We start from the raw sequence: 20,723 nt of genomic DNA, 5'->3' as shown, positions 1-20,723 counted from the left end.
GGGGGTGGATCATGCCCAATCTATGGTAAAACAGACTATCGTTTCAGAGCCACACAGGGTCCCCTTTGTATGGCTACATCTTTCAAACACAACGTAAAAGCCACCTTCGCTGCACATGTGTTGTGACCAGACGTGGTCCGTGTGTTCTGCAGAGGCCTACATCAAGCAGACCATGTGGATAAGCATGTGATCAATTTTGCAAGACTCTGATTGGCAGTTTATGATCAGGTGACTAGTTGCTGCCTCTTGTTAGCTAAAGCAAAGGAGTGAGTTATGTTGGATAACGGCCAGTCACACTTCTAAAATCACTCGCATGCTTTTGCATGAATTCTTCTCACTGGATTCCTTTAGGGAAAAAAAACCTCATCTTTGTTGTGACTATATGTGGTCAATGAGATGTGAATAATTTCAAGTTGATGTGAACATTATACAAACGTGCAGCTTGGGAAAAGAGTTGCACAAATTTGCATACGTTTTGCATCAACCTGGAAATGGCGTGTAATTGAGCATATCTAGTGATGGATAGAATCCTAAACTGGTATCCCTTGATAGATGTGTGAAAGTGTTCCTGTGACTTGAGTACGGATTGTTCTTTATATACTGTATATTGGCTGTCACCTCGTTTTCTTAGAAATGGGCAAGAGCTCTGCAGATCGGGTTCTGCTTTTTAAATGAAATGGAGTCTTTAACCACTGAAAGACAAGCAGGCGTATTAAAACGTCGTGCTGGAGCCTCTTAACGACTGCAGGACATTTTTTATAAGTCTAGCAGCGCTGCTGCCGCTATGAGTGTGCGCATGCAATCTGTTAAAAAAACACACACAACTGAAAAAATACACCTTTATTTCCAAATACTATATTGTCACCATACTTTGTACTAGGGACATAGTTCAAATGTTGTGATAACCAGGACAAATAGGCAGATAAAATGTGTCGGTTTTATGTACAATAGCAGTGTTTATATTAAAACTATAGGGGATGAAATTGGAGAAATTGTGTGTTTTTTCATTTTTTCCTTGGTTTTTCCCTTTAAAATGCATAGAAAATAAAGTAATTACTAAAAACAAATATCAACCCCAAAAAGCCTAATTGGTGGCGAAAAAAACAAGATATAGATCATTTCATTGTGATTAGTTGTGATTAAGCTATTGGCAAATGAAAGGGATGAGCACTGAAAGGTGAAAATCGCTCTTGTCCGCTTTGGGGTGAAGTGGTTAAAGGGAACCAGAGAGGAAGCACCCTTGTGTATTTTACCATATATATCAGTAAGAACATTAGAGGAAACCCTTACCATGCTCTCTGTTTCATCCTCACTGTCTGTTATCAGCTGTGATAAGAATCCCGGACTGAGCATTCAGTCTGGCTGTGCTGGGAATGATTATAGCTGAGTCATTATAGCAGAGCCACAAGGGGGCAGGCTTGGGCTTGAAAAGACACCAGAGAAGACAGACTCAGCTATAATCTTTCCGTAGCAAAGCTAGACTGAGTGCTCAGTCGGGGATTCTTATCAGAGGTGAGAACTGTCAGATTAAACAGAGAACAATGAAACAAAGAGCAGATTAGGTGTTTACTGTCATGTTCCCACTGATTTATAAGGTAAAATACAAGAGGGTGCTTCATCTCTGGTTCTCTTTAAACTTACAGCCACAGCACTGATGGTTTACTCACACTTGTTACTGCCTATAGGCGATGTGTTCTATGTTGTCTTCAATTGCGTTTCATTTTATTCCAATGCTTCCTCATTCTGGGTTTGAAGAAGAAAGTATTGGAGAGATTGAATGCAACATGGAGCGCATTGGCTTATAGGTGGCGACATGAGTGAGCTAACCGCCCCGCCCCCGCTACGGCCGCAAGTTTAATGGCTTCTTTTGGTTCAGAATGTGTAATCCGAACTATGGAGCTCTCGCCTACTTAGAAACTGTTTTTTAAAGTCATTTGCATTCCTCAACATTCACAATTTCTGCTCATGTCACCCCCAGCTTTGGAAGCTGGAGACTCTTCATCCCTCCATAACCCTTTACAGATATTTTGTTGCTGCATTTCGTTGCATGGAATGATCATTGTTACATTCTTGAGTTCCACCTGAGACATATTGTTAGCACAGCCTCCAGGCCAAGGGTCGGAGTAGTAACCATGTTCTGTGTGATGTTGTAGACAGTACCACAACCTGGACTGGAAGTAGAACAGCAGCTTATACACCCAATATGTCTCACCACCAGAATGGACATCTTCAGCACCATCCACCCATGCCCCATCCTGGACATTACTGTAAGTTTTCTTTTCCAATCTTCTAATACATTGATCAGATCCATCCACTTTTTTTTATTTCTTTTCCAGCGGGAATACATCTGTGTATTTGTCATGCTAAGCCTACTACCTGTTCGGTGAATATAAAGGCTAACTCTGGGCACGAGTGAATCGAGGTCTACCTGCATGGCCCCCACTTGTCAGCCTAAAGAAAAATAAAAGCTTGGTTGCTTTATTGATGTTAAAGGAAACCAGAGCTGAGATAAAATAAATATACTTACCTCGGGCTTCCTCCAGCCCCGTGCGCACGGATCACTCCCACGCCGCCGTCCTCAGTCTTCTCCCTCTTCGGTACCCGTCACGGCCAGCCTGCGATCTGTGCTCATAGGGCTGTGGGAAGCCCCAGGTATGTGTAATAAAAAAAAAAAAAAAAAAAAAGGAGACTGCTCCATCTCTGGTGGATGCGTCAGTGACATCACTGCATAATAAGCAAGCAACGTTGTCGTCCTGAGCTGGAAAAGAGGACAACAGTACTATAGTAAAAATCCTGGGGACAGCCGTCAAAATGGTCTATCTAACATACATACATACATACATACATACATACATACATACATACATACATACATACATACATACATACATACATACATACAATACACACATGCATACATACTGTGTGTGTGTGTGTGTGTGTGTGTACACACACCTACCCATACATGCATATGTATATAGAGATATCTCTACCTATACATACCTACCTGCTCACACACGCACACTCACTCACACACACACACTCACTCACACTCAAGTGTGGCATTGTAAAAAATGGCCTGGTCACTAGGGGGGTATAAGCCTCTGGGGCTCAAGTGGTTAAAGGATACATCCAAAGAGTCTCTAAGAATACAAAAAAGCCACTTACCTGGGGCTTCCTCCGGCCCCTGGCGGCCGTCCTGTGCCCTCGCTGCAGCTCCGCTCCCCGGCGGTGGCCTGGAGTCCCCTCCAGTACCAGAGGCCTACTTGCGATCCAGCGCACGTCTCACGTAGTCACACTGACTTGATCCGGACTGTACTGCGCAGGCACAGTAGCTCTGTGCATTACAGTCCAGATGACGTCAGTGCGACTCAGTGAGCCGCAGACCTGGAAGATGACCTGGTGAGGTTGGCTTCTCCACTGGAGCTGCAACAAAGGCACAGCACGGCCGCCAGGGGCTGAAGGAAGCCCGAGGTCCCTTTTTATATACTCGCGTATAAGCCTAATTTTTCAGCACAAAGCATGTGCTGAAAAGTTACCCCCTCGGCTTGTATACAAGTCAGTGGAGCAGAACGGATGGTGGAGCAGGTTTTGTTACTGGCAGAGGAGCATAAGGATTGTGCACTAGTGATCCTGCTCTTACCAGCTGGCTCCCTGCTGTGTCCGTGCCCCCCATCCCCTGCAGCATGGTGTGCAGAGTGCACAGCTCAAGACTACCTGTGTCCCCTGGCTTGGTGATTGGAGCATGCAAGCAACATGTCAGTGGTGCAATGATCGGGGATTCTTCCTGTGTGGCAATCGTTGTCTCAAATCTATGACACCATCTATTGGTGTCTTGAGACAACTATCATCATTTTAGTACATCTGGTTATGAGGATGGCGGCTGACTTGTACTGGGGGAACATCTGGCCACTGTGTAGGGGGCTGTACTGGGGAGAGGGCTTATATGTGAGTCAATCTATTTTTTTCCTGGTTTCTGAAGGAAAAGTTGGTACCTCGGCTGATATGGTACAGTACATATGGTAAATAAATTTTTTTGTACTCCTCGGACCCTCCCTTTAAAGTACCTGGGATTCTGGTTCACCATTACAAGCAGTATTACTACCCATAGGGCAATCACTGGTATATTGGTAGTAATACTGCTGGTTGTGGTGAACAAGAATTCTTTGTATATAAAATATAACTTTAAAAAAAATATATTTTGGGTGATGTTAACTTCATGTCTACTGCTCATCATTTATTAATATTAAAGAGGAACTTCAGCCTAAACAAACCTACTGTCATTAAGTTACATTAGGTATGTTAATTAAAATAGATAGGTAATATAATATCTTACCCACCCTGTTTTAAAAGAAGAGGCAAATGTTTGATTTCATTAGGGCACGGAGCATGAGACACAGTTCCAACTGTCCTGTGAGCTGATCACCCCTCCCAGTTGCTTGGCAACGTGAATAACAGCATAGGAAATCCCATCATGCTTTGCACAGCATCGGGGGGGGGGGAAGCCTGGGCAGTTTTCTTTGATGGGTGGAGCTTAGCTAAAAATGCAGCTAAAAATGATGCTTTAGTAAGAAAAGCAAAGTTCTGATGCTGTGAAACTGTTAAAGAGACACCAAGTCTTTTCAGTTCTGTTGAGTAGATTTTTAGTCCGGAGGTTCACTTTAACCACAAGCAGAGAGGGCCACCCTGTATTCCGTACCTAATGCCAAACATTACAGGGTGGTGACACCATTCTGATAGACGTCCCCCAGGACTTGTACTGTACCACTGCTTTATGTCCTGTCTTCAGGCGCAGGACACCACTTTACCATGCAGTGATGTCACTGACCCCGCCTCCAAAGCTGGATTGGTCTTGTGATCCCTGCTGGGCTGGGCAGCCTTATTCTAAAGTATGCATCTGTCTTTAGGGTGAGCCCCACCCTCTCTGTGCAGCTTTCTGCAGCAGCACTTCCAGAAGAGTGAAATGAAAAGTCCACACTTGTGCTGACGTTTGCCTCACACTGATACTGTAGATTATAATGTAATCCTTTCATAGGTTTCATTTTTAAAATGATTCCAGGTGGCAGAATCCATAGGGATGGGGGTGCCAGGGGAGCAGTCCCATGTAGAGAAGTCATGACAATCGCCCCCACCAACGGCCCACTCTATTGTGAACCTCCCTTACAAGGAGGTTCATTTTGTTTGTTTTCAGTTGCAGGACAGACAACTGGTTTTGGGCAGACCAGATACTTTTCTACAGACAACCTGCTTTTAGCAAACTCTACACTTCTTCAAGATCATTTAAATACATTTCTTTTTCCCCCTTTTTCTTTGAATGTGTCAATTTACCAAACATGTGCTTTTGTTTTCCCTTCACCCCCCCCCAACCACACATGTTACTTTGCTCAGAATATGGTTTACAGTTTACAAAATGTAAGATCTTGTGTTGCAGGGCCTGTTCACAATGAACTTGCATTCCAGCCTCCGATTTCAAATCACCCAGGTGAGTTTTTTTTTTTTTCTCTCTCTAAAAATGTTCTACAGCTATTCCCATTTGCATTGGGTGAATGCAACACTTGGCAAAGCTTTTGTATAACCTCCCTGGCGGTATGCAGTTTCAGTGGCTGCGTCCGCGGGAGGGATTTTTTAAATGAATGTTAGCTAGCACTTGGCTAGCTACAGTGGAGGAAATAATTATTTGACCCCTCACTGATTTTGTAAGTTTGTCCAATGACAAAGAAATGAAAAGTCTCAGAACAGTGGCAGATAGCACATCAAAAGGAAAATCGAAAAAATAACCTTAAATAAAAGATAGCAACTGATTTGCATTTCATTGAGTGAAATAAGTTTTTGAACCCTTTAACAATAAAAGACTTAATACTTAGTGGAAAAACCCTTGTTTGCAAGCACAGAGGTCAAACGTTTCTTGTAATTGATGACCAAGTTTGCACACATTTTAGGAGGAATGTTGGTCCACTCCTCTTTGCAGATCATCTCTAAATCCCTAAGGTTTCGAGGCTGTCTCTGTGCAACTCTGAGCTTGAGCTCCCTCCATAGGTTTTCTATTGGATTAAGGTCCAGAGACTGACTAGGCCACTCCATGACCTTAATGTGCTTCTTCTTGAGCCACTCCTTTGTTGCCTTTGCTGTATGTTTTGGGTCATTGTCGTGCTGGAACACCCATCCACGACCCATTTTCAGTTTCCTGGCAGAGGGAAGGAGGTTGTTGTTCAGGATTTCACGATACATGGCTCCGTCCATTTTCCCATTAATGCGATTAAGTTGTCCTGTGCCCTTAGCAGAAAAACACCCCCAAAGCAAAATGTTTCCACCACCATGCTTGATGGTGGGGACAGTGTTTTGGGGGTCATAGGCAGCATTTTTCTTCCTCCAAACACAGCGAGTTGAGTTAATGCCAAAGAGCTCTATTTTGGTCTCACTCACAGAATCATTCAGGTGTTCATTGGCAAACTTCAGACGGGCCTGCACATGTGCCTTCTTGAGCAGGGGGACCTTGCGAGCCCTGCAGGATTTTAATCCATTGCGGTGTAATGTGTTTCCAATTGTTTTCTTGGTGACTGTGGTCCGTGCTAATTTGAGGTCATTCACTAACTCCTCCCGTGTAGTTCTAGGATGCTTTTTCACTTTTCTCAGAACCATTGACACCCCACGAGGTGAGATCTTGCGTGGAGCCCCAGAGCGAGGTCGATTGATGGTCATTTTGTGCTCCTACCATTTTCGAACAATCGCACCAACAGTTGTCACTTTCTCTCCCAGCTTCTTGCTAATGGTTTTGTAGCCCATTCCAGCCTTGTGCAGGTCTACAATTTTGTCTCTGACATCCTTGGACAGCTCTTTGGTCTTTCCCATGTTATAGAGTTTGGAGTCTGCTTGATTGATTGATTCTGTGGACAGGTGTCTTTTATACAGGTGACTAGTTAAGACAGGTGTCCTTAATGAGGGTGACTAATTGAGTAGAAGTGTCTAACCACTCTGTGGGAGCCAGAACTCTTAATGTTTGGTAGGGGTTCAAAAACGTATTGCAAATCAGTTGCTATCTTTTATTTAAGGTTATTTTTTCGATTTTCCTTTTGATGTGCTATCTGCCACTGTTAAAATAAACCTACCATTGAAATGATACTGTTCTGAAACTTTTCATTTCTTTGCCATTGGACAAACTTACAAAATCAGTGAGGGGTCAAATAATTATTTCCTCCACTGTATGTGGCCCAAGTCCCCCAGCACCTCTCTAACCCACTACAACCTCTCCCCCCCCCCCCCCCCCCCCCCCCAGATCGCCATTGGCTATATTTACTTGTTCGCGATCCCACGAGGGCTGCAGCTTCCCAATTAGCTTCACTCGTCGCTGTGGCGACAATCGGACATGACGTCATGCGCAGTTCCGATCCTCCCCATAGAGAAGCCGGGTGCTGATTGGGAGGCTGCGCCATCACGGGATCCCTGGGGGGATGTATACCGGCGGCAATCGGAGGGACATAGTTAGCTAGCTTAGTGCTAGCTGAACAATATGCAACTCCTTTTATTCAAAAAATTCCTCCCGGGGCGATGTGATCCCTTGCAGCGGCTTACGCCAGGAAGGTTAAAGAGAGCCTGTAACAGAAAAAATGGCCCGGGGGGGGGGGGGGGGGGGGGGGGTAGTTACCTTGAGATCCTAACGAGGCTTCCCCTATCATCCTCTGTCTCACGTTGGTTTCGCTGGGCCCTTCCAAACAGCGGCCATGTAATATTTACCCTCCCAGCTCCAGTGTATGCACAGTAGCTGCTCTCAGCTCAGGATCAGGCGGAAATAGCCGATCCCAGTCTGGTCCACTCTACTGCGCCAGGCCCCTGCACATTAGGACCCGACTGGGATCGGCTATTTCCACCTTGGCCCATCGGGGAACTGCGCCTGCGTTGGGGCCGGGGAAGGTAAATATTGCAGGCACTACTGCGCCACACCTTGACAAATTGTTGGCTTTGGCTTCGGAGGGGCCCAACGAGACCACCGTAGGATGGGGGAAGCCTCGATAGGATCAAGAGCCTTCCTCCTCCTGAGGTAAGTACCCCCCAGGGGCACTCTTTTGTTACAGAGTCTCTTTAAGAGGCTCCTCAGTGCTTTGGAATGTTCTCGTATCTTAAAAATATAATTTATTTTATGAATGTTAAAATGGCCATACATCAAATGACTTGGAGACCGATCGACTATCTGATTCGACTATTATAATTGTATCTGATAATTGGTACTGCCAAGAGCATGCCCGATCGACGATGTGTCCAATTTCGGGCCAGAATTTGTTGTACGTATTCATTGGACATGATGCAAGATGCGTAATATGTTGGCGCTTTATAAATACAATAATTAATAATAATGTTGGGCCATCATGGTCGATCGGGCGCACAGTGGTAACGGCCCGAGAGATTAGGATGAGCAACGGAGCCCCCTGGTGCTGTCACCCGCTAGTGTAAAATGTGCACACACCCTGCAGGTCCTCTGGTTCTGCCAGCTCTCCCTCCATATGCCCTCTGCGGAAGTGTTGTACCTGCACTGGAACCCATGAACGGAGGGGAGGCCAGTGCAACCAGGGTGCTTGTGAGTTTCAGGACTTCATAGTGGACACTGTTAGATGTTCTTTTAGTACATTTGGGTTCCTTCAGGTGTTAAAGGGGGGAAAAAAGAACTTGAGTTTCAACATCCTCTAGAATTTATTACGCAATATTTGTTTTTGCTCATATGATCTCTCTTCTCTCTGCAGCCCCGGAGTATTGGTGCTCCATTGCTTACTTTGAGATGGATGTGCAGGTGGGAGAGACCTTCAAAGTCCCTTCAAGCTGTCCTATTGTCACCGTGGATGGCTACGTGGATCCCTCTGGTGGCGATCGCTTCTGCTTGGGTCAGCTGTCCAACGTACACCGGACGGAAGCCATTGAGCGGGCAAGGCAAGTCCTTTTACAGAGCATTACACTGCAGTATAGTTACTCTTATAAAGACTTGTAAGGAACTTTAACCCAATCAGTAGCTGATACCCCTTTCCTACCAGAAATCTTTACCCTTTTTTCGAATACATCATTAGGGGGGTAAAACCCCTCCCACAGTGTGATGTCAGGGCCATGGCCCTAACAGATTCCTGTCTGTGAACCTCTTTGTGAGAAATGTCAGTAAGGCCTCATTCACACTCTGCCATCTTTTGCCCACGTTTTGCAGATCGCTGGCAATCAGCAAAACGCTGCTGCCTAAGTAAATAAGTAATCCCATGGGATTACTCTTGCGGCAGCAATTGCAGCGCGTTTGCGATTATTGCCGATCGCAAACTTGTTGCATACAGCTTTTTACCAGTGAAGGTGATTGCGATTTGCATTTGCAGGTGTGAATATGGCCTATCCACACATTCCACAGAGATCACCTGGCAGGACTAAAGATGTTCTTTATTGCAAAATATTATGCAGCGGTGTACAATATATAAGGTTACCGACAATAATAATTGGGTTACAGACAACACAATACAGGTAATAGGTAGGGATGATCAGATATGCAAATTGGTTTAATTTGATGCAAATTATGCAAATTATTATGGCAATATATGCAGCTTGAAAATGGACCAATTATTTTAAACCTGGGTTTAAATTGATTGGTCCATTTTCAAGCTGTATCCATTTGCATTAAAATGTTCATAATTTCAGAACGATTTGCATCTCACTGATCATCCCAGGTAATAATCAGTGACCCACAATGCCAGATCACACACTGGAGTAGTAGTCCTAATAATACAAGTCCACGTTCTTCTGTGAGCAGGATGTACGATCAGGTAGGTGGCACAGGAAGTGGCACCGGTGATACATTTCAGAATATAAATCGGGTAGAGGAAATGTTTTACAATGGGCAAACGCTGACTAAATAAGCTATAAATCAATGTAAAAAAAAAAAAAGCAATTTTATTCATCAAGTTATATTCACTACAGTTACTCTTCAAAGAGTACTTATGGTAAAATAGACACAGCCTGTAATGACTGCCTCTGTCTGCACGAGGATGGATGGGGGGTTCGCGGGGTTGTATACACGGAGCAGTGCTTTTCGGCGCTGCTAGATTTGGGCGCAGCCAGCGCCGCCATACACTATAATGGGAATCAGTCTATAGCGGTGCTCAGTGAGTACCGGCAGAGGACGGAGCCGAGGTTGCTTAAAAAACACAATAATTCGGCCTCCAGCAATCGCTGGAAGCCGAATTATTTCATTCCCCCACTATCCATGGCGGCCTGGAGGGGGAATAGTAATTAAAACGGCCCGGAGGGACTTCCGGTTCCGGCGCCGGCATGGAAGGCTGAGCATCAGGAGAGCTCCGCTTAGCTTCATCTAACCAGCGACTAACAGTCGCTATCATACATCCACCGGCTGGCCGAGTGGGTGGCCCACAGCACAGAGAACGCATCACCAAAGTCTGATGGATAAATACGTTACCGGATCGGCGCGGAAAAGCCTCCGTCCCGAGGGACCTAAAAACAAGATGGCGCAGGCGGAAAAACGCCAGACCAGAGCCTCACATCAAGACGCTGAAGTTAGAGGCTGGGAGACAGACCCTGAGGAGTACGAAGAGAGGCCTCGAATGCACTTAACAACCGCAGACTACCGGGAAATAGCAAAAGAGGTAGCCACATACATTGCTCCCGACCTCAAGGAGATCGTGGAAGCGGCAGTCACGAGCTCGCTGGCTGCCATCACACAAGCCCTACAGTCACACACTGCCTGCCTGGATGAAGTAGAAGCACGCATCAAAACCTGCGAGACAGATACAAGCCAAAACAGTGGCAAACTAGACACGGTCCTGCAGGAAAACAAAGAGCTGAAAGAGAAGCTAGACGATATTGAAAATCGTACCAGGCGTAACAACCTTCGGATTGTAGGCCTTCCCGAGTCACATAAGCCTGAGCACCTGCAAGAACTTTGCGAATCCACCATCCCAAATCTCCTAGGCCTCCCGGGCTCGTGCAGAGTTGAACGCGCACACAGAGTAGGCCCGCCTAAAACCAATGCGTCTTTACCGAGAGTGGTCATGACAAGGTACCTAGATTATAATGATAAGTTTAAAATCATCAATGCCTTCAAGGCACGAAAAGAACCACTACAGCTACAAGATACTGAAATCAGAGTTTTCAACGATTACTCCGCGGAAGTTACAAAGAAACGCAAGCTATTTAGCGTAGTTTGTTCCGAACTTTACCACAGAAACATAAAGTTTGCACTTCTATATCCAGCAACCCTCGGGTAACATCGGAAGAAAACGAGGTACTTCTCTTCAAAGAACCCTCAGAAGCCAAAAAGCATTTTGATATTCCTGGCTCAAGATCAAACAAGTCTCCAAGAAGCTGAAACCTGCTGGGATCCGGCGCCTTATTTTTCATCATTTAGTCTACACCAACCATATACCTTGAATATGGTGATGCGACTCTCGATTGCTTCAATTCACTCAAAAAGAAGCTATGGAGGGGGGAGTGAAGAACGCTTCCTACTGGGAAGAAGTGGAGTCAATGCCGAGGAAAGGCTCATGCTATCAGGACAGTGAGTATGCCCCTAGTTTTACTAGGAGACATCACAACGTACAACTTTCTTCAAGTTCTTGTTTAAATTGTAAACTGTTTATTTTCAGGGGATGTTTTGATAGATTAAGGGGGTATAATTTTCTGGGATCTCTCTTTGCTCTCTCTCAGGGGTATGACGCAGGCTCGCCATATTATCATTACTGTCTGATGCTGCCTATGCCTTTTACCACACACTGACCTAAATCATCATGGCAATTAAAATAATATCTTGGAATGTCAAGGGCCTTCGATCACCTATTAAAAGGGGACAGGTACTTAGACATCTTAAAAAGCTAAATGCGGATATAGCATTATTGCAAGAAACGCATTTAGGCCAAAACGAAATCAATTACATGAGGAAAAAATGGGTGGCACATAGTGTGGGGTCTCCCGCAAAAGGGAAGAAAGCGGGCACCATGATATTTTTTATTTTTTTTTATCAAACCAAGTTTATTAACGTATTCAAGGCACAACAGAGAAAACCATAATTCAGACTTATATCTAGTTGCAAAAGAAATAAAGAGTACTTTTTGTGTGAACGATTTGGAGCTTCTAGATCATCATCATAGAACATATTACTAAAGAGATGTGTATATATTTTACAGATAGAAAATGTTACATTCCACCAGATTCTTATCGAAATAATCTATCCCTAATCAAGTCAAAGTCAACCACCTCAGGGGTATCCAACCATTTATCCCAAATATTCTCAAACCGAGCCCCATAACCTCTATGCATATGTACTATTTTTTCCAGCTTAAGATACTCATTGAGTTGTTTAACCCATTGCGTGTAAGTAGGAGGAGTTTCATCTATCCAATGCTTAAGAATTAATAGCCTCGCCTGAAAGATACTTCTATGAATTGCAATAAGGGATACTTGTTTGGGGTCAGAAAGATCAGTCGCACTAAGAATACATGTATTGACATCATTCACTAGAGCTTTTTTTGTTCCAGACCACTTCCCTAAATAATTTGTCAATTACTTTAAAAATCCTTGATGGAAGCCAAATAGGAGAGTTGTGGATGATATATAATATTTTGGGCATTAGGACCATTTTAACCAGGTTAACCCTGGCAACTACTGATAATGGTAGTTTGGCCCAAGCAGATATTTTACTCCTACAATGTTCAATCAATGGGCCTACATTTAATTTTTCAAACTGGGTAGGGGTCTGCGGATATTATAATACCCAAATACCGAAAGGATGATACAATATTTAATTTAAGTTGTGATACATATTGGGGCATTACCCAGGGGTCCAGGGGCATCAGACAGGACTTATCCCAGTTTACCGTTAGGCCAGAATAAAAGCCAAATTTTTCTAAAACCTGTATACAGCACAGCAACGACTCATGTGCGTCATCTAAAAATATTAACGTGTCATCCGCATATAATGACACTTTCTCCTCTAAATCCCCAAATTTAAACCCTTTAATCCCAGTAGAGGCCCTTATACGTTCCGCTAACGGTTCTATTGCAATTGCAAATAATAGGGGGGAGAGAGGACACCCCTGCCTCGTTCCCCTAGAGAGAGGTATTTTATCTGATGTCAGTCCATTGGCCGCAACACATGCTATAGGATGTTGATAAAGCATTTTGGACCCATTTGATAAAATTAGGCCCAAATCCCATTTTCTTTAGTATAGTAAATAAGTAACCCCATTCCACACTGTCAAATGCTTTAGCAATGTCCAATGACAGAACTGCTCTATTACCCGCATCCTTGGAAGGTACTTGCATATTTAAATAGACCCTCCTAATATTAACTGCTGTAGATTTTAGAGGAATAAATCCTGTTTGATCGGTATGTATCAATTTCGTTATTACTTGCGATAGCCTAATAGCCAAGACTTTTGCAATAATTTTAATGTCTGACGTGAGAAGGGAGATGGGTCTATATGAACCAGCTTGCAGAGGGTTCTTGTCTGGTTTCAAGATTAAAATGATAAGTGCTTCCATTAGCGAAGGTGGAAATGCATTCTCATTAATCGCAGTTTGGAGCATATCCATTAATCTGGGAACCAGAGTTTCAGAGTACTGTTTGTAAATCTCCATAGGGAGCCCATCTAACCCCGGTGCTTTATGATTATCAAAGGACTCTATAGCAATCACCAATTCAGCTAGAACTGGTAGGGTTATCTCTTCTAAATAAGCATCTAAATCAGATTGCATATATTGTACTTTGGAGGTATATAATTCCGTGTAAAAGGATTTTAGTTCTGCTAAGATTTCAGAGTTATTAGTTAACAGCTGGTTGTTTGAGGTTTGTAAACCTGAAATAAAATTATTATTTCGTTGGGCTTTGATTATTGTTGCTAATAGATGTCCTGTCTGATCCCCCTGCTCAAAAAAGGCCTGCTTCAAGAAAAATCGTTTTTTTCGTTGCTTTTTGTAGTTGTGTCTCCTGATATTCTTCCTGGGCTTGCATCCACAACTCCCTATTTTGGTCTACCGGTAGCGTAACAAAACAAGCTTCAGCGTCCAGCACTTTTATCCTAAGCGACTCCTCCCACTTTTTATTTTTAGATTTAATTTTATTGATTTCCCTAGAGAACAGCCCCCTTACAAAGGCCTTAAATGTATCCCATAACCATGTTTTAGATTCAGGAGTATCATTGGTATGGAAGAAGAATTCTATTTCTTTAGCGATATAGTCATGCGATTGAATTAAATCTAGCCAGTGGGCATTTAGTTTCCATATCTTCCTAGTATTTGGGGTAAGACAGTCAGTGGCAAATTTAACTAATAAGGGAGAATGGTCTGAAAGCCCCCTGGCCATATACTCAATTTCTCGCACTTGATTCAGAAGGATTGAGTTACCTATGGCAAGATCAATGCGAGAAAGTGACATATGAGTTTTACTAAAGCATGAAAATTCTTGCTGCTGCGGGTGTTTATACCTCCATAAATCGAATAGATTAACTTCTTGCAATATTCTGGCTAGTCTAGTCGGTTTAGTTAAGAGGGGATCTGCATTAAGTTTGTCTAATAAGGGATTTAAATAGCAATTAAAATCACCCAGGATTAAAGTAGGAGTAGAGGGCTTATCTCGCAGGAAATCCAGCACTGGTTTTAAAGGAGTGGATGAATATGGAGGAGGGATATATAGGCCCACAAGAATGTATTCTTTTCTATAAAGGAGACAGTGCACTATTATAAATCTTCCCTCAGGATCACAAATCTCTGTAATTAATTCAAATTCTATTTTAGAGTGAACAAGAAGAGATACTCCCCTTGCATATACTGAATGTGTAGAGTGAGCCGCATAGGATGCCCATTTACGCTTCATCCATTTAACTGTTTCACAAGTCAAATGTGTTTCTTGAAGACAGTAAATGGCCGGAGCATATTGATTGATATAGGTAAAAATAGCTTGACGTTTAGTTGGATCAGACATCCCCCTAACATTCCAACTCAGACATTTTATGACTACCGCCATTTTACTTTGCCCATTAGTAAACCCTCAGAACCATCATCTTCCGAATATACATGTACAGTAAGCCCATAAATGTTTCACACATGTTATCATAGTATAAGGATCCGCCACCCATTGTGCCTTCATTGAAAGGAATATTAGCATTTATCAAACATTTAACCCTAAAACGTGCAACTTTTAAACTATAAACCTCAAACTTAAACAGTTTCTGTATCTTCCAGCACTCAGTCGGAAGCATACACACATCTATAATTGTAAACCAAACTACAATCAGGAGAATTAGCATCAGAAAAGCTAGTAGTATCAATCTGGGTGTACATAAAGCACAACTTATTCAGATAAATGACGCTATGTCTCCCTCTTGTGGCAATAAAAAGGATATCTGTGTAAAAGACCATAAAGTAGCTCATAAAAGAATAAGCAAAATCATTTTTTAAAGGGGAAAAAACCTCAAGAGCCATCTAAATGCCCTTAACGTACATACATAACTATTAAAGACAGACCAGTTAGTATAATGCGTAGGCAAACAAATCAGTTTTGTTGATCTTGCTCAGGATTTTTCTTAATATGCTGTTCATTACGATCCAGCCACTGTAAGGCCTCCTTGGCAGAGAGAAAGAAGTGAGTTTCACTATTGTGGATAACTTTAAGCTTCGCAGGATACAACATTGCATATTGCAATTTTAATCCTTGCAGCCGTTTAACATCCAAAAATTTGGCTCTTGGCGCTGTACCTCATTAGAAAAATCAGGATACAAGGAGACTTTGTGACCTTCACATAGGAGGTTACCCATATCTCTTGCTTTTCTCAAGATAATTTCTCTGTCCTTATAGTGCAGAAGTTGTCGCAAGTATTGGGCGAGGTCTAGCTCCTGGGGGAGGCGGGCGGCCAGGCACTCTATGAGCTCTTTCAACTGCAAATAACTTAGAAAGTGAGTCCAGACCAAATGTTTCAGCAAACCAATTTTCCACAAATTCTGTTGGGGTATTCTTTTCCAGCTTCTCGGGAAGCCCCACTATACGTATATTGTTACGGCGTAGCCTGTTCTCTAGGTCATCTGTCTTATCAGTGTTTGCATATGCATGGGAAATCACTCTTTGAAGATCTCTTAACGCAGGCTCTATTTTGTCTTCAATGTCACTGACTCTCTTTTCAACATCAGTTGTTCTTTGTCGCATATTAGCCATATCTTGACGGAGTAAACATATTTCTTCTTTAAGTCCCCCGGTTTGCTGGGTGAGAGTAGTGATAGAGTCATTACAAACAGTTAAGCAGGCCATACACTGGCTCGATTCACGGCCGTTTCGACAGCAGATCCGATCCTGGGATCGGATCTGCTGCCAATCGCTTGCGCTAAACGCACCCGCCGATCCGATTCCCTCCCGAAATCGGATCGGACCGTCGATCGCGCCGTGCGGGAAATTACCCTCGATCGCCCGGCGGTAGGAGCGCGTCGCTTGCGGCGTACGATTCGGGCCCGATCCGAGCATGTATACATTACCTGAAGCTGGCTCCGGGGTCCTCTTCTCCTCGCTGCACCGCATTTCCGCATGTCCCAGTGTACGCTTATACTTCCTGTGTCACTCCGGTGACCAGGAAGTTGAAATAGAGGGCGCTCTATTTGAACTTCCTGGTCACGGAGTAACACAGGAAGCGCCGGGATGGAGCAAGAACAGCGGTGCGGTGCAGTGCGGAGAAGATGCCCGGGAGCCAGCCTCAGGTAATGTATACGGGGGGGGGGGACAGGCGGCAGGAGCAGCTGAACAGATTGTGATCGGTTTCAGGCTGAAATCGATTCACAATCTGTTTGCAGTAAAGGCAGCCATACGATCCCTATCTGATCAGATTCGATCAGATGGGGATCTGTCAGCTGGTCGATCTAATGGCACATCGACCAGTGTATGGCCACCTTTACAGCCCTCAGAATATCAGCAAGAGTGGGCTCTTTATCTGTGACCTTGTTATCTTGTGAAGAAACAGGAGCTTGTGTAAACGCAGGGGTGGAAGCCTGCAAATCTGTTAAAGCTGGTGTTTGTACAATTGCAGGAGTGGAGACATGTGAGTCTATGGGAGTAGGAGCCTGTATGTCTGCGTTCATTTCTCCCTCTACATTCCAATCACCACCCTGTGCTTTGTCACGGTTAACTTCCCCTGCCTGCCATCCATCCTCCCCCTCCTCAGAATCAGCTTCAGGGGTTGATATAGTGTGTGGCTCACCCTTTGGAGGATTCCTGGCGAACTTTTCCAGTCTGGCCGCCACCTCCCTTGCCTTATCTCCCTCCTGCGTAGCTCTGGTAGGATAGCGTGGTGGTAATGGCATCACTCCTGCGCCATCTTGCTTCTTCCCGACCTCATCTGCTCCGACCTCCTCCTTCTTTCCCCGCATCTTGGTAGGTCTCAGCTGCCTTGCTAAAGGTACAGTGGATGTATTGAGCTCCTTTAGGGCTTCAGATGGCGTCTCCTCAGGATATCTGAGCTACTTAGCCAGGATCAAAGTGGGAGCTTCAGCGAGACACAGCCTCTCACATTGCCGTTAGGCCACGCCCCCGGGCACCATGATATTAATAAGTAAAACAGTGGGAGCCGAGATATTGGATATTGCGCATGATGATGAAGGTCGCTGGACATATGTATTGCTGCAACTTCCGGGGGAAACCCTGGGTATTTTAAATGTCTATGGCCCAAACATAGAAATTCGCTCCTTCTTAAAAACATTACAATGGAAAATCTCTAGTCTGCCAGGGGGAAACTTGATATTAGGTGGTGATTGGAATGAGGTAATGTCACATGTAGAAGACAGATCCACACGTGGGGCACGGCCTCTGCAGTCTTCCCAGGGAATAACTTCTCTCTCGGAAATGATTGAATCACTATCCTTTATAGATGCGTGGCGCTATCTTCACCCATATGATAGAGAATACTCTTTTTATTCCCACGTACATCAATCACAATCTCGCATAGACTATTTATTTCTTCCTCCTTCCATGACTACTAGATTACAGGACGCCGAGATACATGATCTCGTTATTTCGGATCATGCTCCCGTCTCCATAACTCTAAATGAAGCGATACCACGCGGCACCGACATAATCTGGCGCTTTCCTCAATTCTTATATGGAGATGAAGGCTTTCATCAACTCTTGTCTAATTGGTGGGCAGAATATATGTATGATAACAGAGCACATATATCTAACCCTGTTCTACTATGGGAAACTGCAAAGGCTGTCCTCAGGGGGAAAATAATATTGTACGTCAAAGGAAAAAAAAACAAGAGCGAGACACAATATAGACAAGCACTGATCACAGTAAGAACCGCATATACATTATATACTCTAACCCCTACAGAGGAAAATAGAAAAGAGTGGCTAGAAGCAAAAAAATCCTTAGATACGTGGGCAAAAGCAAGGGAACAACATGCAAAATCATATAAAGACCTATACATGCACAAATTTGGAAGTAAATCAGGCAGACTTCTAGCGAGACTTGCTGGGGGGGATTCACTATCCTCACGCATATATAGGCTCAAGGACAAAAACAATGTCATTGTGCATCACCCTAAAGACATTAATGAAATATTTGCAGACTACTATAGTACATTCTACAAAAATCCAATAACCCCTGACCCCTCATCCACACACTCCATACTTTCCAGTGTATGCTTACCAAAACTAACAGAAACACAATTAGATCTGCTAAACGCCCCGATAACAACAGAAGAAGTAAGAGCCACGATAACTAATCTCCACAACGGCAAAGCCCCAGGGCCTGACGGCCTGACAGCAGAATTCTTTAAAATTCTAAAACAAGACATAGCCCCGTCACTGACCAAAATCTACAATCAAATTCTTACAGGCACCAATTTCCCTGACTCTGCAAATGAAGCACACATTAAATTAATAGGCAAGAAGGGAAAAGACCCTCTTCTCCCCGATTCCTATCGCCCAATCTCCCTCATAAATCAAGATTTAAAGATCCTCACCAAATTAATGGCAGATAGACTCTCACAAGTCATCCCATCCCTAATCCATCCAAACCAAGTGGGGTTCATACGAGGGAGAGCAGCGGTGACAAATGTAAGACGCCTTCTGGCGGTCCTAGAACATGTAAAAGCCTATCCCATATCAAACAAGAACGCAGCAATTTTAACCCTAGATGCAGAAAAAGCGTTTGACGCTGTACAATGGAGCTGGCTTGAACAAGTCCTCCTCAAAATGGGCTTTAAGGACTCATTCATGAAATTTTTTCATCTTCTATACGCAAACCCTAGAGCCAGAATTGCTACACCAGGTTTCCTATCTAAGCCATTCCCTCTCTGTCGAGGTACAAGACAGGGGTGCCCCCTGTCACCGCTGCTCTTCAACATAGCCTTAGAACCACTGGCCAGACTTCTAGATAGCAACATAAGTGGTATCAAGATAGGTAAACAGAGGGTGTCCTCGGCACTTTTTGCAGATGATATACTCCTCTTTCTAGACAATCCCCACCAGCAAGTCTCCCATGTGCTAGACATAATACAAAGGGTAGGTAGGGAATCAGGATTCAGGATAAATGCTCACAAAAGTGAACTTCTCTTTCTCTCCCATAAAGCAGACCTAACTCACACCCACACTTTAGGAGTGAAAATAGCCCACAACCATATCACATATCTAGGCCTCACAATAAATAAAAACCCTTTCCAGATATATGCAGACAATATTACTCCAATCATAGCCAAGGTAATAACTCAACTAGAGGGCTGGGCAAACATCCCCCTGGGACTGGTGGGGAGGGCTGCATTGATAAAAATGATAAGCTTCGGCAAATTATTGTATCCGATGCAGGTCCTTCCACTACTCCTCAAGCACAAAGACCTGAACAAGCTAAATAAAGCCTTCTCGTCTTTTTTATGGGCGGGCAAAAAAGTCAGAATAAAGCTCAATAGACTGCAACTACCTAAAGAATCAGGGGGATTAAATCTTCCAGATGTCAGAAAATACAACTTAGCCTGCATAACGAGCCATGTTCGGGACTGGGTATCGGAGACCAACTCCTTTTCAAACTATAATTTAGAAAGTAGCATAGCTGAGCCCTGGCACCTCAGAGGCCTGCTTCATTCCCCATGGCCGAACTTGCCAACCAGAATTAAACAAAGCCAGTTACTACGAGACACTATAATCGCGTGGAAAGAAATTCGCAAGCTTTTTGGTCTCCCCTGGGCAGTCTCGAAGTATATGCCCCTCTGGGGACACCCAGGCTTCACACCAGGTATGATGCACGAAACTTATAGCGCATGGGAAGACAAGGGCCTAACAAAGTTGGGAGCCTTCTTTAACCTTGCAGAACACAGATCTCCAACGAGAACATAACCTCCCCAACCATCATTATTTCATGTACACACAAATCAGATCATATGCCAAAGCACACTTACACGATATCTCTACCATTGCCAAACTCACTCATTTTGACTCATTCCTTAAGCCGGGAAACATAAAGCTATCATTATCAGAATTACAAAAGGCACTGGCATTGCTAAAGATTGAGTCCAAAATAAAGCAGAATTTTAAAAGCTGGGTACCACATATAGAAGACGAACAAATTGAAAATAAGATAGTGGAGGGAAACAACAAAATTAGAAGTATCATAACAAGTGAGAGATGGAGGGAATCACACTTATTATTTATTTTTAGAGCAAAGTATGCCTTTGATATTAAATATGCTGCACCCCCAGCCCACTATAAAAACCAGTGCCCCAAG

The 20,723-nt window shown here is 43.8% G+C and overlaps 1 protein-coding gene across 5 annotated transcripts in view; it reads left to right on the top strand.

The window, feature by feature from the left end:
• Positions 1-20,723, top strand: part of SMAD4 (SMAD family member 4) — a 103,711-nt gene that overhangs the window by 66,022 nt on the left and 16,966 nt on the right. For all 5 annotated transcript variants that reach the window (XM_068251350.1, XM_068251351.1, XM_068251352.1 and 2 more), the window contains 3 exons: positions 2,154-2,267; positions 5,432-5,482; positions 8,733-8,916. In XM_068251350.1, the coding sequence (XP_068107451.1) occupies positions 2,154-2,267; positions 5,432-5,482; positions 8,733-8,916 (349 nt within the window). The remainder of the gene's footprint in view (positions 1-2,153; positions 2,268-5,431; positions 5,483-8,732; positions 8,917-20,723) is intronic.

The sequence above is a fragment of the Hyperolius riggenbachi genome, chromosome 1 (genome assembly GCF_040937935.1).
Source record: "Hyperolius riggenbachi isolate aHypRig1 chromosome 1, aHypRig1.pri, whole genome shotgun sequence".
Classification (NCBI taxonomy): Eukaryota; Metazoa; Chordata; class Amphibia; order Anura; family Hyperoliidae; genus Hyperolius; species Hyperolius riggenbachi.
This window is presented reverse-complemented; position numbering and strand designations above follow the sequence as displayed.